Source organism: Danio rerio, chromosome 10 (assembly GCF_049306965.1).
Source record: "Danio rerio strain Tuebingen ecotype United States chromosome 10, GRCz12tu, whole genome shotgun sequence".
NCBI classification, from domain to species: Eukaryota; Metazoa; Chordata; class Actinopteri; order Cypriniformes; family Danionidae; genus Danio; species Danio rerio.
In genome coordinates, this window is record NC_133185.1 from 40,342,501 (window position 1) to 40,367,660 (window position 25,160).

General features: G+C 33.0%; 1 protein-coding gene across 2 annotated transcripts in view; it reads left to right on the plus strand.

The window, feature by feature from the left end:
* Positions 1 to 3,564: 3,564 nt before the first annotated feature.
* Positions 3,565 to 25,160, plus strand: part of LOC101883602 (uncharacterized) — a 34,712-nt gene continuing 13,116 nt past the window's right edge. Inside the window, exons 1-27 of one of the 2 annotated variants that reach the window (XM_005172736.6) lie at positions 3,565 to 3,763; positions 6,744 to 6,820; positions 11,884 to 12,401; positions 12,481 to 12,537; positions 12,628 to 12,684; positions 12,776 to 12,832; positions 12,923 to 12,989; positions 14,866 to 14,910; positions 15,002 to 15,066; positions 16,050 to 16,147; positions 16,334 to 16,367; positions 16,468 to 16,502; positions 16,611 to 16,738; positions 16,973 to 17,078; positions 17,194 to 17,255; positions 18,981 to 19,022; positions 19,128 to 19,192; positions 19,286 to 19,326; positions 19,594 to 19,636; positions 19,715 to 19,743; positions 19,822 to 19,949; positions 21,804 to 21,933; positions 22,145 to 22,323; positions 22,659 to 22,878; positions 23,449 to 23,605; positions 24,541 to 24,711; positions 24,886 to 25,008. In XM_005172736.6, the coding sequence (XP_005172793.1) occupies positions 3,714 to 3,763; positions 6,744 to 6,820; positions 11,884 to 12,401; positions 12,481 to 12,537; positions 12,628 to 12,684; positions 12,776 to 12,832; positions 12,923 to 12,989; positions 14,866 to 14,910; positions 15,002 to 15,066; positions 16,050 to 16,147; positions 16,334 to 16,367; positions 16,468 to 16,502; positions 16,611 to 16,738; positions 16,973 to 17,078; positions 17,194 to 17,255; positions 18,981 to 19,022; positions 19,128 to 19,192; positions 19,286 to 19,326; positions 19,594 to 19,636; positions 19,715 to 19,743; positions 19,822 to 19,949; positions 21,804 to 21,933; positions 22,145 to 22,323; positions 22,659 to 22,878; positions 23,449 to 23,605; positions 24,541 to 24,711; positions 24,886 to 25,008 (2,784 nt within the window). In that variant the 5' untranslated portion in view covers positions 3,565 to 3,713. The remainder of the gene's footprint in view (positions 3,764 to 6,743; positions 6,821 to 11,883; positions 12,402 to 12,480; positions 12,538 to 12,627; positions 12,685 to 12,775; positions 12,833 to 12,922; positions 12,990 to 14,865; positions 14,911 to 15,001; positions 15,067 to 16,049; positions 16,148 to 16,333; positions 16,368 to 16,467; positions 16,503 to 16,610; positions 16,739 to 16,972; positions 17,079 to 17,193; positions 17,256 to 18,980; positions 19,023 to 19,127; positions 19,193 to 19,285; positions 19,327 to 19,593; positions 19,637 to 19,714; positions 19,744 to 19,821; positions 19,950 to 21,803; positions 21,934 to 22,144; positions 22,324 to 22,658; positions 22,879 to 23,448; positions 23,606 to 24,540; positions 24,712 to 24,885; positions 25,009 to 25,160) is intronic. The other variant, XM_009305521.5, reaches the window with a different exon arrangement.

The window sequence follows — 25,160 nt, forward strand, 5'->3', positions numbered from 1 at the left end:
ACCACCACAGAGAGTCAGGACCTCGGTTTAACGTCTCATCCGAAAGACGGCGCTCACTGAGCAGTATAGAGTCCCCATCAATATACTTGGGCGTTAGGACATACACACACTGCAGGGTGAGCATCCCCTGATGGCCTCACTAACACACACCACTTCTAACAGCGACCCTGCTTAGCTTCAGTGGGCGACCATCTCAGAGTCGCAGCGAGCTAGCTGCAGTTACAGCTGCTACATCTTTCAGTTTTAAGGATATCTATAGACCTTTTTCTTGGCTGCTGCATAGAGGGTGCCATAGCGATTCCGGTAAAATGTTTAGAACTTCCGTTTACAGCGTTTACAACTGATAATTTGCGATCCGAAAATGGGTTTCAATAGCGTTTTGAGTGGATTACGAAGTGTTTTTGTAACGCACAACTTTGAAAAGTGTGTGTTAAAGCCGTTATAATCTGTCAGACAAGGTTCAAGCATGAGAGAAAAACGTTCTCCTTGTTCACATGTCTGGTCAGGAACTATGTTTCTAACTACAGCTCCAGAGGTGTAGTTGCGAGTGCTCAATGTTCATTGGAGCGATGGATTTAGGAAATGGAAAATCAACAAACTGTTTGTAATGACGAAACTTGCGACCTTAATTGGCTAACGATGGTTTTGGGAAACCCACCCCAGACTGAGATGCTGAGAATGAAACAGCGCGATGCCGACAGAACAAAATACAAACACGAGTGCAAGAACGCGCGTCCCAAGCATGCACAGAGTGCGCACAGTATGCGCGTGCCAACAACGGCGCCCATGCAACGACACACAATGACAGATAACAAGTGCTCGACCCGAGAAAACTTGAGCCAAGCACAACAGGAGAGAACAAGACAGAGCTACTGTAGTGTCCGGACTCTGCCACTAAAACAAGAATTTACACGATTAGAATGGCAGAACCCTGACAGCTTAGGGTAATTAGTCAAGTTATTGTATTATGATGGTTTGTTCTGTAGACCTTGGTAATGGTGTTTAAAAGGTTAAAATCTGCTTTTATTCTAGTCGAAATAAAACAAATAAGACTTGAAATTGAAAATTTCCTTGCTCTGTTAAACATCATTTGGGAAATATTAAAAAAAGAAATTCGTAGGGGGGCTAATATTTCTGACTTCAACTGTACAGTATATTGGCTCAAAACATTATTCATGCTGCTTACTAAATCAACACAATTTTTTTATTTGGGGGGGGGGGACAACTTAGTTGTTTCATGTTCAATCCACTTAAATTTGTAAAAACCATTAGGTCAACTTAATCGATTTGTGTTTGGACAACATGGAGGATTTGTGTGGAATCCATCATTTTTTACAGTGTATAGTATAATACACTTTACTATAGTATGGTTCAAAAACACTATATTTGCTATAATATCCTATTAATATAGTACTTTTTGTGAGCACCCATGTAGTGTTTGTGAAGAGTGTATTAAGTGACGGCCGGGTGTGATGCAGGAACGGGTGGATCTAAAAATGACGCACGACACAAAGCAATGATTATACATTCCTCTGAAATAAAAGCTGTGTCTGTTAAAAGCAGCTTGACCTGTTCATCCACACAAGTGATTTACAAGAGATAAATGAAACCACAGGAGTCTTGAGAAGATAACTGTGCTCAGAACACTACAGCTGTGGGAAATATTAATTTTTTAGGGTTTACTGGATTTATTAGGTATGGGTTTGAGTCAAATGGTAATAAAGGTATATATATATGTATAGTTGAAGTTATTAATTCAGCCCTCCTATTTATTTTTTTCCCCTCAATTTCTGTTTAACGGAGGGAAGATTTTTTCAGCACATTTCTAAACATAATAGTTTTAATAACTCATTTCTAATAACTGATTTATTTGGTCTTTGCCATGATGACAGCACATAATATTTTACTAAATATTTTTAAGACACTTCTATACAGCTTAAAGTGACATTTAAAGGCTTAACTAGGTTAATTAGGTTAACAGGCAGGCAGGTTAGGGTAATTAGGCAAATTATCGTGTAACGATGGTTTGCTCCTTAGGCTATTGGGAAAAAATATATAGCTTAAAGGGGCTAATAATTTTGACCTTAAAATGGGTTTTGAAAAATTTAAAACTTATGTTTTGGTCATGTCCCAGATTATCTGTATTTTGGTCAAATATTTTTTTCATCTTACTCCACGATATTTTGTAATGATGTTTGTGCAAATCACTTAACTGCTGTCTTTGGTATTGTATATGAAAATGACAATTTGTCAAAAAGTGAATTGGACTGCATAGCCTTTACTTCTCTCTTAGCAAGATGCTTGATTCTAATCTATTGGAAGCAATCATTTCCCCCTTCTTTTAAACAGTGGGCCAACGATGTGTTGCATTTCCTTACTTTGAAAAAAAAAATACTGCAGTTTAAATGGTTCCGGGTCCAAATTCACTGCCATGTGGCGTCCTTTCATAAATTATTTCCATAACCAAATGTAAATGTAAGTGGACAAAAAGATGCTGATGCTGTTTTGCTTGTACTGATGTTGTCTTCACTTTATTTTATTTTTTGTCTTTGTTTATTGGTACACAATTTTAAAGCACAATGTTTATTTTTATGTTGTGTTGTTAATTATGTTGATTAATGTATGTTTTTTGACTACTTAAGTAAATAAAAAAGGGAGAAAAGGGGGAAAACAGCAGACTTCATTGTTCAAAAAAATTAAAGACAACTAATCTTTTTTTAAAGTTACAAGTGTTATAATTCCTAATCCTGGAGTGCTTAAAACTCTCTTGAAATGCTTACACACTATATATATATATATATATATATATATATATATATATATATATATATATATATATATATATATATATATATATATATATATATATAAATTGAAATTACAATGTAATTAGACAAAATGCAAAATAGACAATAATATTACAAACCATGCAGATATTTAATGTCTTATTTTACGTGTTGTGTTGCTAATAATACTGCAAATCAACTTCCCCATGGGGGCTATTCAAGTTATATATTTATATAAATTATATACCTTAACTCATCTTACATTAAACAAAAATGGTGTTTAGAATTGGTTTTCTTTTTCTTTTTTCTTTCTTACTTTTTTTTAAGAAAATCACAACTAGTTCAAATTATTTGTTCTTTTTTGCATATTTTTATTTCTTTTTAACTTCAGAAAAGTTAAGAAATCAATCTTAGGTTGGATAACCATAACCATAATTTTCAATCACTGTAAGAAAGGGTCAAAATGGCTAATTCACACTCTAATTTTTTGAATAATAACAAATAACTCTAAATGACAATATTTAATTCGAAATGAGAAGTGTCCTTTTTTTTAAGAATAAAACAAATTTTAACATTTTACTCTAACTTATGCATCACATAGTAAATCAAAAGAAATGATAATACACAAGATCTAATGTATGCATATGCCCTGTAAATATAGTTTTAACTTCACACTACAGGTAGTATTCCTGTGTGCCGAAGGGGAAGCGCCGGTGTTTTGTAGGTTGGGTGTGTGTGTGTTGAAGTTTTAGGTTAACGTGGGTGGTGCACATAACTCACTTCTCACTGAAACACATCACAGGACAGACAAACCTGAGCGGATTTATAAGCAACTTTAGTCTAAGTTTTTTTCTTAGGAAATTTTTGTCAGATCTTCATTTGGGAAAGCAGCCTGTGGTTGCTGTGTGTTGTGTGTCAGGAACATCCATGTTTTCTACAGATCATGTTAAAAATCACAGCATGAAACTGTCCACAAGGTATGTCATTTTATGTTTATATGATTGACTATATGTAAATGTGATGGTGATCTGTTGGTTTTGTAATGTTTAATGAACTTGTGTGTGTGTGTTTTTAAGGTTATTTGTTGTTAATAAACAATAGAAAATATCTGTAAAAATTTACTGTAAAATAATACGGTAAACATATAGTAGATAGCCTACATTAAAATCATTGCTTTATTTTGAGTGACATTTTTATTTAACAATATCAAAATTAACCTACAACGTGCTTTCTGATATATAATCAGAGGCAGGTTTTACAAAGAATGTGCAATGGCTTATAGTCCAAATGTACTACAAAATCACATCATAAACAATAGCAGCAAATAGGTCAACTAAGTATTTACCAAATAAACAAATACAATAATTTTTAAGGGCAAAACAATAATAAAGAAATCATAGTAATGCTTAAAAAAGGGTCACACTTTACAATGAGGCTTCATTAGTTAATGCATTTACTAACAAAAACTGATTATGAACAATACTTGTACAGCATTTATTAATCACAGTTCAACATTAACGTCCAAATTCATGCTTGTTAACATTGCACCATGAGTTGAACAATGAACATTATTTTCATTGATTAACATTAACTAATATGAACAAATATTGCATAATTGTATTGTTCATAGTTAGTAAATGCATTATCTAACATTAATTAATGCAACCTTATTGTAAAGTGGTACTAAAAAAAGTAATAATTAAAAAAATCAATAAATACTTGTAAAAGTCATTTCTAAATGTTACCATATTTTTGTTGTTGTTGTCATACACTGGTGTTTTGAAGTGCTGTTCTAACATCTACGCAACATAACTTTGTGACACTCGTTCATAAGCATGGTTTAAGAGAAAGTCATATGATGCATCAATAATCATCACAAACAACTTTCTCAAACAGAAAAGCAGACTAATATATAGAAGGAGCTACTAAAACCATAACGGTAACTCACAAAGTGATGCATTAAACATTATTGATCAACATCAAATGTATTATAAAACTCTTAATGTGGATAACTCAAGAAAAAAAGTTAAAAGAACAATAAGTAATGTAAACAAAAGAGAAACATAAAATGTTTGTGCCATGCAGGGAAATCTGGAAAAGTGAATTTACGGTTATTTACTGTAATATATTTTCTTACAGTTTAACAGGTTACTTATTTTTACTGTAGCATTTTTACAGTTTTACCGTTGAAATTTTGGACAGTTTTTACAGTGTATAACAGCAGGATTTAGTTATAAAATGAATTAAATATTAAATTTAAGTTTTGAGAAATGTTTGGGAAAATGACATTAAATGACGACAGTTTGTTATTATTACCCCTAGTGTAATTAGAATTAGTAAAAGGAATGTAAACAATGTCAATTATTGATTATGTTACATTCATCATAGACTACAAACGGATCAAACAAATGATTTCTGTTTCAAATAAATGCTGTTGTGAACTTTCTGTTAATCAGACATTGCTTTAAAAATGTAACTTGTGAACGTAATGTTTAAAAAAAAAAAAGAAATTTAAATCAATTTATTGGAGCTTATATATTTATCAGTATAAACTGATTGCTTTTCACCCGTAATTTATTTTTACAATTTTTTAAAAATTAAATTAAATTAAATTAAATTAAATTAAATTAAATTAAATTTAATTTAATTTAATTTAATTTAATTTGATTTTTTTATTTGATTTTATTTTGTTTTATTTATTCACGTGTTTTTGTCAAGGATTCCTAAAAATGTGGCACGGCTTCCACAAGAGTATGATACAGCTGTTTTCAACATTGATGATGATGATGATGATAATAATAATAATAATAATAATAGTAATAATAATAATAATAACTATAACACAAACAACAGCGACAATAATAATAACTATAATAATAATAATAACAATAACAACAACAGCAACAACAATAATAATAACATCAACAATAACATCAATAACAACAATAATAACAACAACAATAGTAAAAATAATAATAACAATGGTAATAATAATAATAATAAAAACAATAACAGTAACAATAATAATAACAATAATAATAATAATTATAACAATAATAATAACAATGATAATAATAATGATAAAAACAACAACAACAACAATAATATAAACAATAACATCATCACCATCAACAACAACAACAATAATAATGATAAAAATGATAATAAAATGTTTCTTTTACATATTAGAAGTTTTTTTGAATTGTCATGTAGTGAACACTAATAAACAATACATAAAGAATATATTAAAATACCAAATAAACGTTCATAATATCACTTTACTATTGACTAAATATATTCAACCTTTTAAAAGCAGCAAAAATTTTCACCAACTGTTAACATGTTTATAAAAGCAAATCTAAAAATATATATTGTCATATAAAGTTATTTCCTTCTTATAAGAATATTATTTAAATAATATTATTTAAAATCAAGAATGCCAAAAACACTTTGAGATTTTAATATTTTGCAGCCAAACAAGAAAAATGTTGTTTCCTTACTTTCATCCATTTAACAAAGCATTAAACCCTTGACCTAAATATTGCACCATGCTTTTAAGTCAAGAAGGAGAAGTTAACCATTCATCTTATTAAATATTTCCTCCTAATGCCTAAGCACTGATAACATTCACTTTTTATTAAACCAGGTTAGAAATGCACACCCGCTATGGATTTTCAACTGAAACCTCCTGACAAACAAGACAGAGGGCTAAGCAAATGTTTCTAGCTGATGTATTTCTGAAACATATCAGCTCATGAATTGAACCGTACCAGGAAACGGATACGTTAAACCTCACGTTGAGCTTTAATTGTTACCCGCTTCATTCTTTTGTTTGAGAGTGACGTCTTGACTAGCGGGTTTGACGTCGTGGAAATGTTATCACTCAATACTTCTGACACTTTTCAAGCCGTTTCTTTGCATCTTATGCCAAGTGAGTTTTCTGTCTGTGTGTTTCAGAGGGATGCGGATCAAACCATTGAATCGATGGAGTTTTTGGATCCGTTTGTTGTTCCTGGTCCTGGTGTTTTGTCCAGGTGAGGTCTGATGCTTGTTTAAGACACACCTGTGATTATATATATGTCGCTCTGCTTAATTTCAGAGATTGTCCTCCTGTTTGCTCACTTATTATGCCACTGCATTACTCTACATGTGAGTTTATGCAACAAAGGTAGACGATGACGTTAAAACATGTGTTTGCACAACTATGCTCAAAAACGTGTGTAAAATGCACTAAAAACATGATTTATGCTGCTTGTTTAAAAATATTTATTTAAGATGAGTTGAAAAACACAATTCAAACAAAACAGTTTTTTTTAGGACAACCTAATTGTTTTATGTTCAGTCCACTTACATTTGTAAATCACGTTAACTTAATCAATTTGTGTTGGGACAACATGAAGGAAGTGTGTGTGACCCAGCATTTGTTACAGTGTGAGCTGAAACATCACCATTTTTGAGATTTTTTAAAACAACTCAATTGTCATAAGGGATTACACAGAGTTTCTGCAGCAAAATTTAAGGTCTTTTTAAGACGATTATGAGTAAAACATCAGACCTATACAGCACAGACTTCCGGTTGCGGGCGTCAATGGAGTAGTTGAGTCTGTCTCGAGATCCCTGTGGACTTATTTTTTCCTTCAATACTCTAATCCTCCACCACTTAATTAATTAATTTATTTCTTAGTGCTTGACTGTGAACATGGTTAACGCTTAAGACTAAAAATGGCATCAAAGTTCAGCAAATATGGGAAAAAAGACCCTCCTAAAGACGATGGAACCGCAGCTCACGTGGCGTTTAACATGGCGGCCTTAACTAGTCTTCTTGAAGAACATAGAGAGGTCCTGTATACTGAGTTTAAAGCCGCTTTGATATCTTTGGAAACAAAACTGAACTGAGTTCAAACAGCGGTGCTGGATAAAAGTTTGCAAATTACAATCGAATGCCGACCTTCTCATTGAGAGAATTCTCTCGCTAAAAGCGGCCTGTTCTGAGCTAACCGAGACCTATACAGCACAAAATGCTGAGGATTTTTCTAATGGCTAGTGAAAAGATTTTGACTTGCCCCATAAAAAAAATCTAGTTACCTATACAGTACATCCAAATTATTAGCTGGGTTTTTGGCCAGATTGGGTAGCTTTAAATGGAAATTTCAATTCCAGGATTGGCCAGTCCAATCACCAGACTTGAACATTATTGAGCATGTCTGGGGTAAGATGAAGGAGGAGGCATTGAAGATGAATCCAAAGAATTTTGATAAACTCTGGGAGTCCTGCAATAACACTTTCTTTCCCATTCCAGAAGACTACATTAATAAGTTTTTTAGTCATTCCAAAGATGTATGGATGCAGTCCTCTAAACTCATGGGAGTCATACATAATATTCATTCTTTTCCTTAAACTTTTGTCAAAGCAAAGTCTGACCTTACTGTCCTAATTAAATAATTAAAAATCAAGGCATGTTCATATTTTATTTTCGTAAAATAAGCATGATCTAGAGGCCTTTGCCTTTCATATAAGCCACTTCTGATACCAAATGATCAACTAGACGTCAAGTTATCTATCTATCTATCTATCTATCTATCTATCTATCTATCTATCTATCTATCTATCTATCTATCTATCTATCTATCTATCTATCTATCTATCTATCTATCTATCTATCTATCTATCTATCTATCTATCTATCTATCTATCTATCTATCTATCTATCTATCTATCTAACATAAGCATGTTTGTGCCAGTATATAGAGGAACATCTCAGATCATGTTGTTCCCTGTTTCAGTCATGGGAGTGTATCTGAGTCACTTAAAAATGGGCTGTGATCACCTTGAAACACAATAGACTAACTGAACCAAACGATCAAACAAAAGCTCAGTCAACCTGCTGGACATGTTTTTGACTGCGACAAAACAAAAAGCCATTTTCTGTTCATGCTTGTGAATCAGCTAAACAGGCAGACAAGAGAAAAGTGATAAAGGGTTGCCCTTCAGTACAAAAACACAGACAGTGAAAAAAGGCTAATGTTTCAGAGCTTTTATTTAGTCTTTTGACAGAATAAAATGAATCAACAATGGATATATGTGTGATCTATATATTGGTACCCTCATTGCACATTTAAAAATTATGTGTATTTATTTAAGTGCTGATTTTTCCCCATAGTAATTAATACAATTATTAAAGCAGAAATGACATGACAATTTTAAATATTAGTTATATATAACAAATCTCAATTCCAACTTTTATACCAAAAGTAAAGTAAGTTACTCCAAGTAATAATATCCCAAAATAATGTCAAATTAACTTCTGGCATGTTTCACACACTGATTAGCAGCATGTTGTATGTTACTAGCTTGTTTCAACATGTTGCTAGCACTTTGTTAACATGTTTTTAACTTGTTGTTTGGATGTCTGACTTGTTCAATGTATAATTCTAGTATTTTACCATGTTAATATATTGCTAGCATATTTTGCTAGCAATATAATGCTTCTAACACATTGTTAAATTTTCCATCTTGGCTAAAGTAACACATTTAGCATAATTCTGGCAAGTTCCTAGCATATTTTAACATGTTAGTATGTTACATGTTGCTAGCTATTCTAGCATTTTAAAATTTTGTTAGCTTATCAGTAATTACATAGCTTGTTTCAGTATGCTGCTAGCACATTTAAACATGTACAAATTTGTTAGTATGTTTAAGCATGTTGCTGACTTGTTGAAAATTTTTCTAGAATTTTACGTTGTTAATATGTTGTTAGAATGTTGCATGCTTATCATGCTTTAGCATTTTTTAACACATTGTTCAAATTTTGGTGTTAGGAAGTAAAATGCTAAAGTAGCATGTTTAACAACGCTAGCGTTTTAGTTTGTTTTAACACATTGTTTTACTTGTTTTTGTTACTTGCATGATTGTTTTAGCATGTTGCTAGCACGTTGTTAACATGTTTTAACATGTTATTAGGATGTTACTGACTTGTTCAACATACATATATCTAGTATTTTAACTAATAATATTTTGCTAGTTTAATATGCTTTTAGCATGTGTTAACACATTGTTAAAATTTCTCCCTGCTGAAAGAAAACATCTTAAACCAGCCTAGGCTGGTTGGCTGGTTTTGGCTGGTCAACCAGCCTGGTTTTAAAGGGGTTTTGGCCATTTCCGTGCTGGTTTCCAGCCGTTTTCAGCCTGTTCTTAGCTGGTCAGGCTGGGAAATGATTAGCTGAAACCAGCTTGACCAGCAGCCAGGCTGGGAGCCCAGCCAAAACCAGCTATGTCCAGCTTAAATCAGCCTGGAAATGGCTGAAACCCCTCAAAAACCAGGCTAGTCAACCAGCTAAAACCAGCCAACCAGTATAGACTTGTTTAAGCTGTTTTTTTCAGCAAGGCTGTCTTACCCATAGTAACATTTTACATAAATCTAGCATTTTAGCAAGCTGATGATAGCATGGTTTCACATGTTAGCATGTTACATATTGCTACATATTGTTACATATTCTAAAAACATTTAGAGTTTTGTTAGCATGTTTTAACATGTATGTTGTATAGATTGTTTCAGCATTTTGCTCGACCATTTTCCACATGTTAGAAGCATGTTTTAGCATGGTTTTCAATGTTGCTGACTTGTTGAACATATTTCTAGTATTTTAGTTTGTAAATATATTGCTAGCATGTAGCTTGCTTATCGTGTTTTAGCATGTTTTAACACATTGTTAACATTTCTGTGTCAGGAAGTTGCTAAAGTAACATGTTCAACATAACGCTAGCATTTTAGCATGTTAATAGCATGTTTTAACACATTGTTTTACTTGTTTATTATTGCTTGCATGATTGCACGATTTCAGTATGTTGCAAGCACGTTGTTAACATGTTTTCAACATGTTGTTAGGATGTCACTGACTTTGAGCATGCTAATACTTTGTAAAATCCCTACCTTGCCTACCTTACCTATTTACATGTTTAACATAATTCTAGGTTTTTAGAATTTTGTTAGCATGTTTTAACATTAGTAACATTTACAGTAAATTTACTTTCCTTAATATTACATTTAGTAATTACATGTTGTATAGTTATTTTCACCATTTTGCTAGCACATTTTTCAACATGTTAGAAGCATGTTTTAACATGGTTTTCAACAACCTAGGCTCATTCTGAAAACACACCGCTTTATACATTACTGGAGAGCACTAAATACGTCCCAGAAGCTATGTTTTTTGCAGTTTTTGTTTTCGTGAATCCACCAGAAGCCGCTGTGTACGCTTTTTCAGATCTCAATTTTCTCTCGCGAGTGCCATTTACACCTGCTGTTCTTGCGTAAATCTACCAGAGGGCGCTTATAACAGCCAAACTGACTGTTAGACTGACTGACCGACTGACTGACCGATCGACTGACCCACCCTCCTCCTACCCTAAACAGAACCAATAGTGTTTTCAAAAGCTCCGAACTGGTAACAGCAGGAAAGTCGTTCATACATAGGTAAGCGGTCAGCTGGTAAGAACGAAAAGGTATGACATCATACAGCTTGGTAGCGTTCGTTTTAAAAACAAAATTTAGCCATATGCTACACAATTTACAACCTCCAGAAGTGTATACAGGGCTACATTTTCAGAATAAGCCTATATTGGTTTTCATGTTGCTCGCATGTTGAACATAATTCTAATATTTTATTTTGTAAATATGTTGCTTGCATGTCGCTTGCTTAAGCATGTTTTAAGACATTGTTACAATTTCTGTGTCAGGAAGTTGCTAAAGGAACATGACATGTTGATAGCATGTTTTAACACATTGTTTTACTTGCATGAAAGTTGTGTTAGCAGTTTTCTAACTGTTCAACATATTGATATTTTACATATTTCTGCAGTTTGACAAAAACTATTATCTTGCAAAATAACCAGTAAAATATTTTGTGCTGTCATCATAGTAAAGGCAAAAAACAAACAAAACAAAAAAACAGTTATTAAAACCATTATGTTTAATATGTGTGGAGAAAACCTCTCTGTTAAACATCGGATATGGAACAAATGTTGCAAATGTTCATGTTATAATGTCAATACAATACACTTGATGGGATTACAGATTTTTTTCTGTATTTGTATTCAGGCATCACAGCACAGACAGGACCTCCAACACCAAAGCAATCGTCTCCTCCGCCAACTTTAACAACAGTGGCTGCATCAATGAACCGCTCATCCGTAGTGTCAGCAGCAACAACACCAACAACACCAACTAAGATGCCATTGACTGAAACCACATCTACACCTCCTAACATGAGCACAACTAATCCTGAAACGACACTCACAACACCACCACAAACTCGAAACACAGGAACATCACCATTCTCATCGTCTGGATACACAACTTCTCCGGAAACAAGCACAATATCCAAACTCACTGGAATCACAACTTCTCATGAAACAACCACAACTTCCAGATTCACAACGTTTACAGAAGCAACCACAATATCCAGTGTCACCAAAAACACAAGTTCTCCTGAAACAACCACAATCTCCACATCCACCGTCAACACAACTTCACCTGGAACATCCACAGTCTCCATGTTCACTGAAAACACAACTTTTCCAGAAACAACCACTAACGCCACAACATTAACAGCAACAGTAAGTACTATAATTTTTACCACAAAAACTTAATGTTGTATGTTATCAGTCACTAAATTAATAATAATATCATCTTCAGCCCAACATTTCATCCACTGTCTATACAACTACTAACTTCACAGAATTTACTGCAACAGTAAGTACACTTAACACACTATTATTAATACAAAAGCTTAATACTACTGTTAATATCAGTCGCCATATTAATGATAACATTCATCTTCAGCCTAACATGTCGTCCACTGTCTACACAACTACTAACGTCACAGCATTTACAGCAACAGTAAGTCCACTAAATGCACTGTTATTAATACAAATGTTTGATGCTAGTATGTTATCAGTCACCATATTAGTAATAATAATATCATCTTCAGCCCAACATTTCATCCACTGTCTATACAACCACTAACGTCACAGCATTTACAGCAACAGTAAGTCCACTAAATGCACTGTTATTAATATAAAAGCTTAATGCTGCACTATGTTGTCAGTCACCATATTAATAACGATAACATTTTCAGACAAACATTTCGTCCACTGTCTATACAACTGATGCAACGACTGCTAACCAAACATCAAACACACCTGGTAAGAAATACTGCCTGAAGAAATGCATATGACAGTTTGACATACTTCATCGAATATTCCAGCAATCTCACAAGGAAACGTAACTATATGACATATTGTAAGAAAAGTGGATAATTTGTATGGATTTGTATGATTTCATGCCTATAACGTACAATTTTTAAACAGAGGCATGTCCTCAAACCCCATCCCTAAACATACCTGTCAACATTGGGATGTGAAAATAAGGGATATGCCCACCATGATAAGGGACCCCCTTACATTAAATAAGAGGTGTCATTTTAAAAATGCACACATCTAACGTTTTAATGAAAGCATTCGACTGCTTTCATTACTTTTTTTGCTCATTTAAGACGAAATTAGCTGTGTTTGAAAAAAAAACCTACCAAGATCGACATCCTTATATGTTATTATTATTAATTATGTGTGTATGTCTGTTTGAACACGCACCCAAAACCCAGACTTTCTCTCCGCTTCAAAAAGCAAACAGCCTCTGTTTATCACTATGGAGGGCGTCAGCTGACAGTCATGCACCATTATATGACTGTTTTGAGGATTGTATAGGATAGGCGACAGCACCTGTAATCAAAAGGAAATGGAATCGCGCCATTTTTAATATTTATTTATAAGTGTTTTCATTCCTAAACAAAGCGAAAGCACAGAAAACTCACGTTTTAGAGTAAGGGGAGACCCCTGGTGTTTCGGCGGTATGGGTTGGGTATAGAGAGGCTCAGTTGTTTAGAGAAAGACTGAAAATGCCTTTACGAGATGATAGCGGGATAGAAAAGTAAAATAAGGGAGAATCCCGGGAAAAACAAGAGGGTTGACAGGTATGCCCTAAACCAAACTGGGGAATGAGCAAATTGTACTTAAAGGGAGCCTGTTATGCACCGCTTTACAACATGAAAAAAATAAGTCTGATGTCCCTGGAGTGTTTAGGTGAAGTTTAAACTCAAAATACCACACAAATAATGTTTTATAACTTATTGAAACTGCCTCTTTTAGGCATTGATCCAAATTGTGCCGTTTTGGTGACTGTCGCTTTAAATTCAAATGAGATTGGGCTCTTTTCTAAGGAGGGCGGAGCTACAAAACACCTATGTGTCACTGTAGCGGAAGATTCAAAATGCTAATGGAGGGTGGCTGCTTCTCACTCAGGGCAGTTTATGCTAATGACGAAGAGATTGCCTTTTTTGGGAGGGGCAGTATTTTGCAAAAAGAAAGCCCGTCCCGTCAATGGTCTAGTGGTTAGTGCGTCAACACATGCACTCTGGTGATATGAGTTTGATTCCCACCTCGAGGTCCCATGCCAATCCATCCCCTCTCTCTGATCTCCACGCTTTCCTGTCAACACTCTCTGTCCTATCAATTAAAAAGTGAAACTCCAGAAAAAATGATTGTTAAAAAAAGAAAGTCCCGCCCCCTACTCAATATTCAATTTCAGTTGGAAGTACTTCATTGTGGGGCTGCACGAAAGCGCTGTGGATAGCACAATCGCCTCGGTTCGAGCCTCAGCTGGGTCAGTTGGTGTTTCTTTGTTTGCATGTTATTTCTTCGTTTGCGTGGATTTTCTCCGGGTGCTCTGGTTTTCCTCACAGTCCAAAGACATGTGGTATAGGTGAATTGGCTTAGCTAAATTGTCCATAGTGTGAATGATGGATGTTTACCAGTGATGGGTTGCAGCTGGAAGGGTAGCCGCTGCGTAAAAAAAAACAAAAAAACAAAAAAAACGAATGAATGAATGAATGATACATCAGCATATTGAAATTTCAACAACTTTCAATTCACGCATGCTTTAAATGTTTGAATGAGATCGTACAAATTCATACAAATTAGCCACTAAAAGAAAAAGTCAAATATTCACTGATTTTTTCTCTAGTTACAGCACCCAAACCTTGTGACTTTTCTCAAAGCTGCTTGAAAGGTAATTATCGCAACTTTTGCAGACTTAATGGCTTTTTTTCTTAAATAAAAGCAATCTAATGTGTATTAACTGAGTCTTTTGGGATTTTTAGCATTTTACTGGATGACCACATCTGTTACCGTGACAGGAATATCTCAATTAAATATCAGCAGTCAGGTGAGTTTAGAAATGAAACTCACTTAGAAAAAGTGACATTAACAATCTTATTTTATTCATTTATTTAAATTTTATGGCATTAATTTAGCTTTATTGTTGTTTTATTTTAATTAAATTATTGTTTATTTGACATTATTTTCTGTATCCTTTATATGTACATTTTATAACATTTTTTTTTACAAATTTAGCAGGTTGCTAGCATGTCTTGGCACATTGTTAACATCATAGTATATGTTGTTTATATTCCAGTGTTAGTATGTTTTATCAAATTGTCAGGATGTTACTAGCCTGTTCAACATATTGCTAGCATTTTAGCATGTTGCTACTGTAGTATGTTTCAATATGTTGCTTGCATGTTTCTTGTTTAAAAGTGTTGCTAAAATTTTAAACATAAACACATTGTACCGTTTCAAACAGTATTTCAACATAAAACTTATGTACAAAAACACAGACAGTGAAAAAAAGCTAATGTTTCAGAGCTTTTATGTATTCTTTTGACATGGATCAAAATGGATCTATATATAGGTACCCTTATTGCACATTTAAAAATTATGTGTATTTATGTGAGTGCTGACTTAAAACTTTAAAGTGTTGGCTAGCACATTTTAACACATTAAACTGTTTTAAACAGTATTTCAACATAAAATGTAACTTTATTTACTGTTATAATGATGTGATTTTAATTAGAAGAGCTAATATTTGAAGGATATATGCTGTTATATTGGTAGTATTTTAGCATGTTGCTAGCATGTTTCAACATGATGCTAGTATGTTGCACGTTTCCTGTTTTAAAGTCTTGCTTGCAGGTTTTAAAAAGTATTGCAACATATTAATAAAGTTTATTTTATTTTAATATTATGTATAAACATAAAGGAAATAAGCTGAAATATAGGTTAATATTTAAAGGATATAAAACGTATGACAAACTTTACGAATTTCTGTCAATTTTCAATGTGTTTCAATTTCTTCAATGTGTTTTTCAGGTTGAGAATTTTTTCAAAACGAAGCTAGACACATGTGCAGTTTCCACACCTGAGAGTGTTTCTGCGAAATCTAGTAGCTTAATCTCAAATAATACAAGGTACAGTACACTACATTAGTTTTTTTATCATGGATTAATAGAGATGTAAACATTCTCTCAAACATTATATTTATACAATACGTAATTTGTTTGCTCTCTTCAACTGTATGCATCAATGACTTTCAGTGGCAGATGTTAAATGCGTTAACTTTTTTTTTTTTTTTACCTTGCATTCTATCTGTTCAGCAGTCCAGTAACAACATATCCTGGCCTGTTTGAAGTAAGTGCAGAATCAGTTATTTGCATTTGCATTACTTAGTATTTCATCATAAATCATATAATAAACATCAACTAAATGTGCTTTTATTTTTCCTCATCAGGCCTTGGAGATCACATGTGATTCAAACATTATGAAGTCAGTATCGACTGCTACTCTTATCCAGCTCAAACATACATAAGCAATAGATGAAATTGGTGTACTGCTAAAAGGTTTGCTCAAATAGTGTTTTTTTTTTTTTTTAAGTAATTCACAATGCTACGTTCTTCTGAAGCTGGCAGCACCTGCCAATGTTTGCTGCATTAGAGACACTGTGATGATGATGAACTCGGCTGACATCGAAATCAGTGTGGAGGGACAAATAGAAAGAGTGGGTTAGTGAAATACTACTAAAATTGTCTTTCGGTTGTCATAATAATAATAATAATAATTTATAATGATAATTAATTAATGAGTTTTATGAATAAATCATTAACAAAGTTGTAATGAATGTTAGAAAAATAAATATATTTAGGCTACTTTGTACATTAATGGTAATACATTGTACTAGTTTAATATCACTCTTGCTAGAATATGTGACAATATGTGATCTGTTGTTGGTGTTTCAGGTGTGTGTGCAGATGATTTAACTCAGATCTTCGCTGGACAATATGATAAATGTGATCAGACTCTCAATATTGATGTATGCAGCACACAACCACAGAACATCTCATGGTAGGTTTAGACTAAAAACATGAAGTATCATGTTTAAAATAAAGTACAGAGTACATCACTTTAATATGTTTAAATAAAACTATCATTGTGTGAATTTCTTGTTTTTCTATCATAGTGGAAACAGTACAAATGTGATTTTCCCAGTTGGTGTTAAGGAGAACTGCACTGTTATTCCAGGTAAGGCTTCTTTTAGCATTAGCTGTGCTTGTCACGTTTGTCATTCATCATACTTGGAGATAAAGCTTTAGACACAACTTCAACAAATTCCCTTTGATTGTGAATAGGGACACATTTTGACAAATCTCAGAGTAAAGGACTTTATAAAACAAGTGAATTAACACATTTAAAGAAGCAGACACTTTTGCAACCATCTAGCAACACTACACCAGCAATCAACTAGGAAACACCCTAACAACCACCTATAACACCCTATCGTGTTTCCTGCCTGCCCAGCAAGCACAGGTCATCAACATGACGTCAGATTGACGGTGTACCTCAATGTCGTGGGGATATTGCATTTGGGTGGAAATGAAAATCGGGTTGACATCAGAACCCAGTGTCCAATGTCAGACAGACGTTCGATTTTGCTCAATTCCCCATGTAACTTAAAAACAACCAAATATCAACCTCTAATGATGTGACAGGTTGAAGTTGTGTGGACGATACCACTATGACGTCTATCAGATGTTGGATTTTGATTGCCATACCTGACGAGTAAATGTCAGTATTTGAAGACAATATTGGGTTAAGACGTTGGATTTTGGTCACTTTCTAACACAACCTAAAACCAACCAAATATCAATGTCATTTGACGTTATTATTGGACATCAAAATAACGTTGTCCTTAGAAGGTGGCTTGACATTGAATTTTGATCACCCAACATCACAACCTAAATCTAACCTAATATTAGCGTCTTATAACAATGTGTGCCGAGCGGCATAGTGGCACAGTGGGTAGAAGTTTGCTGGTTCGAGCCTCGGCTGGGTCAGTTGTCATTTCACTGTGGAGTTTGCATGTTCTCCCCGTGTTTGTATAGGTTTCCTCCGGGTGCTCCGGTTTCCCCCACAGTCCAAAGACATGCAGCATAGGTGAATTGGGTAAACTAAATTGTCTGTAGTTTATGAATGTGAATATGAGTGTATGGGTGTTTCATATGGAGTCTAGGTATGTATTGAACAAAAAATAATAAATAAATGCAAATCTCCAAAAATCGCAAAGCGAAAATACATTTTTGAGAAATAAAAATGAAATTTTGCAAGCAAAAAAGAACTGCAATTAAAAAAAAAAAAATGGAATAAATTTTTTTAGCATTGCGTTTACAAAACCAAACAATACAAGGGAACGTGGGCATTTACAGTGGGCTCAGACCTACTAGGCTGTAAGACCACCTCGGTAATACTGTGTCTCTAGGTGAAGACGTGGCTTAAATAAAGCCAAAAAGAAAATGAATAAACGTTGTGTGCCTGCTGGGTGGAAACATCCTGTAGTACACAGGTGTCAAACTCAGTTCCAAAAGCGCCGCAGCTCTGCACAGTTTAGTTCCAACCCTAATTAAACACACCTGATCAAACTAATTGAGTCCTTCAGGCTTGTTTGAAACCTACAGGTAAGTGTGTTGGAGCAGGGTTGGAACTAAACTGTGCAGGGCTTCGGCCCTCCAGGAATTGTGTTTGACACCCCTGCTATAGTAACTATCCATGATGACACCGTAGAAATTGCTAATTTCTAAATTTTGCTATGTAAATATAACTCACTTTTTCTTAAAAAATGTACATCCGATTAAAAAAAAGGCTCATGAGAAATGTAGCAAACATTAAAGACCTTTAATTTATGCTCTTGAAAAACTATATGTTTATGACGGGTGTGCCGTTTATTATGTCTTCTGTTGTTTTCCCTTAAAGCAACACCAGGGTGTAACTGTTCTTCACACTGCAGTAATTCAGGTAAGACAAGCGCATCGTGGATGGAATCTGCTGTTAAAGCACAAAATAATATCTTTAAATGCGTTTGATTTTTGCATTATATTTACTCTTCTTCCTCTCTTTTAGATTTCTACTATTACAGTTTTAGCCTTGGTCATTCAACTTCTTCAGAAAACACTGGATGCCAATCTGTAAGTGTCATGTCTCACTGCAGACAGATCATTCAGTGCTTTTTTAAAGGTACAGGATAGAGATAAAGAATTGCATTGTGCTTTTTTCTACAGGTTTCTCAATTGTTCAGTAATTCAACGTGCAGCGGCGCGTCGTAAGTTGTACCCTTTTTGTTGTGTTAGTTCACTGAAAGCAATCTAAACATGCATTTTCCCATTGTGTGCATTTTACAATGATTTTATTTCTATACATTCTGTATATTCTTTCTTATAAAAATATTGTCATTGTAAAAGTATTTTTTTTCCTCTTGACAACATCAACATTCCATAATGTAATTCAAAAGCATAAATCATGAGCTACTGTTGATTAAAAGATACGTCTGCGTTTTTTAAAACTCATCTCTTTTAATTTTGCGTTGTAGATCTGCTTGTTATAGTCTGACAACTTTACGCAATCATTTTCAGGTAAGATATCATGACAGTAAAAGATTTTTTCTCAGTTGGGGTTGATTTCTCTTAACTGTTTCTTAACTGTTTCTGCAGGACTTGAGAGCGGAGAATTCATCTGGACGGTACGTTGAGTTTCAGAGCAGAATTGAAGTCTGCTCTACAGCTGATGGGTTGTTAATATACTGCTTTTTCCATTTCAGTTTGGGCGAATGTCAAGTTATAATTAAACTAGACACAGCGCTGGATCTGTGTGTTATTGGCGTGGCTGTAGAGACCATCATTAAATCTCAGAAGACCTTCACCTTTGATGGAGTTTTGCAAAGAATAGGCAAGTGTTTTCTCCATATACACTGGAGTAGGCCTGCCACAATAATCAATACATTGACTTATCGCACAACACATGGACATGTCCTTAATCATTTTTGGTGATGCCATTTACTGTATATAACCCATACATAAAAACCAATTCTAACCACATTTATGCTGATTGCGCAGCCTCTCTATCTCAATTGGAGGTGTGAGTTTCAGTATGGTTAAAAAAAACACTATAGAATTTACTATAAATTACTGTTGTATATATTCATGTGGGTGCCTGATGACTGAAAATAGATCTGTTACTTTTTTCTAGTTGTTATTATCTTGGACATTTTTGTTACATTTATTTAGGATATCTGTTTTCACATTCTGATTCCAATGCCTGATTATTAAATTTTTAAAATCACTAATATTAAATTAGATATTAATCTAAGAGTTCTTGGGAAGAGTGTTCTTGCATTATGCTGCTATTATAGTGTCAAAATGATCTTAAAATGACAATAGTTTATTTTAATAAATTTGTTTGCTGTATATCATACAACAAAAAATAGATATTGATAGCCTACACTGGAAATCAAAATTAGAGAACAAGAAACAACTGATTTATTGAGAAATAATGCAATGTTCATAGATTAAAATGTGTTTTACACATTCTTATGTGCAAATGTATGGATGTTTCCCAGTACTGGGTTGCAGCTGGAAAAAAGATCTGTTACTTTTTTCTGTTACCAGTTATTATTATTGTTTAGTAGTTTAGGATATCTGTTTTCACATTCTAAATCCAATCCAAATGAGTAGAAATGTGTGTTAAAATTAAACTAATTGAAAAATTTCACATAGCCAATTAAAGAGGTGGCACTGTGGCTCAGTGGTTAGCACTGTCGCCTCACAGCAAGAAGGTTGTTGGTTCGAGTCTCGGCTTGACCAGTATACAAATATTACTTTATAAACATTATTTTGATGAATATAATATAATATAATATAATATAATATAATATAATATAACATAACATAACATAACATAACATAACATAACATAACATAACATAACATAACATAACATAACATAATAAAATATAATAGAATATAATAGAATAGAATAGAATATAATATAACATAACATAACATAACATAACATAACATAACATAACATAATATAATATAATATAATAATATAATATAACATAATATAACATAATATAATAAATATATAATATAATATAATATAATATAATATAATATAATATAATATAATATAATATAATATAATATAATGTAATATAATATAATATAATATATTATAATATAATATAATATAATATAATATAATATAATATAATATAATATAATATAATATAATGTAGGGTCGGCGTGGTGGCGCAGTGGGTAGCACGATCGCCTAACAGCAAGAAGGTCGCTGGTTTGAGCCTCGGCTGTTTCCGTCTGCGTGTTCTCCTCATATTCGCGTGGGTTTCCTCCGAGTGCTTCGGTTTCCCCCACAGTCCAAAGACATGAGCTATAGGTGAATTGCATAAAATTTGGGCGTAGTGTATTAGTGCATGTGTAAATGCAAAGGTGTATGGGTGTTTCCCAGTACTGGGTTGCGATTGGGAGTGCATCCGCTGCTTAAAACAAATTCTGGAATAGTTGGCGGTTCATCCCGCTGTGGTGATCATTCATAAGTCAGAGACTAAAGCCGAAGGAAAATGAATTAATGAGCTCATAAAATGTGTTTAAAGATGCTCTTTTAGTCTGGTTTGAATAACTTGAACAGTTACCTCAAAATGTTGTGAATTGTTGTTGTTTTGTTTTCTAATTTTGATGTCTATTTGAATATATCGAATGACATGCTTATGCTTATTTCCAGCTATCTGCTATGATCCTTCTTTTAACCCGTTGAATCTGTATCCTCGATGGCAGCAATCTCTGAGTACAAACTTCAGCTCTGAACTCTTCTGCACAGACTCAAACCAACAGAATTTGTTTGCAGATTTCTGGTCAGTACAGCTCAGTGCTTTACTTTGAGGTCAGCTTATCATATCTGTCACCATGCAGTCTGTTTTTTATAATTGTTATATCCAGTTTTTATAACCAAAATTCATCCACCCCACAGATATTTAATGATATCTGATATTCAGAAAACTTTCAAATAAATTGATGTGTATTTCTGTCGATTTTTCAATATGTTTGTATTTTCTGTGTTTTCAGTGTTGGGAAATACAGTACACTCATTCCCTTGAATGGCAGCTGTAATTCATCTTTAACCGAATATCAGAACTTCACCACAGCTCCTCCAGTCTTCACAATCACCATTACCACAAACACAAGCTCTTTCAACACTACAGTCACTGCTGTCAATCAAACTGTAACAGGTGCAACGATAGCAGGTAGTTTCAATCAAAGGATTTTCTGGAATACTCTTTTTTTTTACCCAACAAATTCATTTGAATGTGCTAATATTTGGACTTTCATCTTTGAAGTTTTTCTGTTAGATAAGCTCCAATATACACAAATATATTATTGTAAAGCATACTATAGAAAATATTCATTTTAATGTGAGATCTGTGATGGGTGTACTCATTTATGCTGAGCGCTGTATATAAACAATACTACAATATATGACCCAGACATATTCCTAATACATTTTAATCAAATTTTTCCATTTTTAAAGTCAGAAATGAACTGCTTTTAAAAAACTTTCTCCTTTTTTGTCCTATTTCAGTGTCTATAAACTCATCAGGGACATTAGGTGCAGATGGGCTGTTGAGTTTGAGTGGTAATGCCTCGTCTTTAAACGCGGGTCAGGTGGATCAGCTTTTATCCCAGCTGGAATCTCTCCTGGCCGGGCCGACCGTCAGTCTGGCTCTGGCAAACACCTCGGTCAACATCGTCAACAACCTCCTGGATGTCCCTCCAGCCGTAATCACACCTTTCTCAAAGAGGTCAGAAAGTCTCCATACAAATAACTAGAATTGAGTCATATAATGCTGACCTGGACAGTATATTTACAGTTGACGTCAGAATTATTAGCCCTCCTGTATATTTATTTCCCTAATTTCTGTTAAAAAGAAGATTTTTTTTCAACACATTTCTAAACATAATACTTTTAATAACTCATTTCTGATAACTGATTTATTTTATCTTAGCCATGATGACAGTAAATAATATTTGACTTGATATTTTTCAAGACTCTTCTATACAGGTTAAACTTTTAAACCTTTAAAGGGTAATTAGGCAAGTGATTGTATAACAGTGGTTTGTTCTGTAGACAATCAAAAAGAAAATAGCTTAAGGGGGCTAATAATATTGACCTTAAATTGGTTTAGAAACAACTGCTTTCATTTTAGCTGAAATAAAACAAATAAGACTTTCTCCAGACGAAAAAATATTATAGGAAATACTGTGAAAAATTCCTTGCTCTGTTAAACATTATTTGGGAAATATTTGCTAAAGAGTAGAATAGAGCTAATAATTTTGACTTCAACTGTACATAAAGTGTTTCTGGTTAATAGAGCCATTGGGATTGTGGACACTGTGGGTCTGAAACTGGCAGTTTCTGGGCCGAGTCAGACGGTGCTTTCACAGTCGCTGTCTCTGGGTGTGAAGAAAGTGGACGGGGCAAACTTTCAGCAGACGTCCTTCTCCTTAATTGATTCAACTAACCTGCAGGTAATTGCATGGACTCTAGAAAATGGAAATGTAGAATAAAAGAAGAATACAGAGAGACAACATTATTTTTGTATATTTTATATTAAAAAAAAATATATAGAACTTGCTTTTAATAATAATACATTTTATGATTATAATTGTAATGTTAGTTTTTAAACTATGAATGGGTTTCTTTTAATTTTACAGCACTTTTCAAATTTTTTTTACTAAATCTTAACTACAAAAATCGAATGAAAAATAGTGAAATATATGTTGTTATTTTTTTTGTTGAAAACTATTTGCTATTGACAGTTTGCTAAAATAAGTAATATTAAAATAAAAATATAATAAAAAATAATATAATAAATATAATAAAATAATATAAATAAATATATAAGAATCTAACCATTGAAAACAAAAACAAAAATAAAACTTTCAAAAAAAACACATTCAGATATTAAAACATGCCTTCAGACATGCATAAATAAAATAAAATAAAATAAATTTTTTTTTTAATTAAATTAAATTAAAAAGTGAATAGCTACTGCAAATAATTATATTATATTATATTATATTATAATTTATTATATTATATTATATTATATTATATTATATTATATTATATTATATTATATTATATTATATTATATTATATTATATTATATTATATTATATTTAATAAAATAAAATTAAATTAAATTAAAAAGTGAATAGCTACTGCGAAAAATTATATTATATTATATTAATTATATTATATTATATTATATTATATTATATTATATTATATTATATTATATTATATTATATTATATTATATTATATTTATTATATTATATTATGTTATATTATATCATATTATATTATATTATATTATATTTATAATAATAAAAATTATAATAAAACTGTAGACTGTCAACTGTTATTATAATATACTCACTTCATGTTTGTCATCTCAGATTGGAGGCGGCGTCAGTAAGAGGTCTGCAGAATCTGAGCTTCAGGTTCGGTCTATTCCTCTAGGTTCAGTCGTTCTTCCATCATCCCTCACTCAAAACCTCACAGCCGAACAACAGCAGCTCATCTCAAGAGTTCAGTTCAACTTCTTCCAGAAGAACACCTTCTTCCAGGTCTCTTCATCCACATTCAAAGAGCTCAAATAACTAATATCATCTTTAACATTATACGTGATATTAACTTTTCTTCACATATCAGAACAGCGTTTCCTTGAATTGCGTCTAGGTATTGTGATGCTGGACAGAAAGCTTAACCAAACTTATTCTCTATGTTGTATTTCTGTGCAGGATAAAAACCTGGGAGATGGTAAACTGAACAGCGGGATTCTGGGTAGTAGTGTGGGAAACCTGAGCATCTCTGGTCTGCAAAACGAAGTGCTGATAACCCTGAGAAACAATGGGCCTATTCCAGTAAGTACAAATATGGTTAGTGCAACTATGGTGCAATTTACATTTGTTTTAACCACTGATGGCATTTCCTCCAAATTTAAAACTCTAAATTAGCTGTTTTTGTATAGAATAACAAGAATGTGCCATGTTTTTAGATATGTTTGCATTCATTT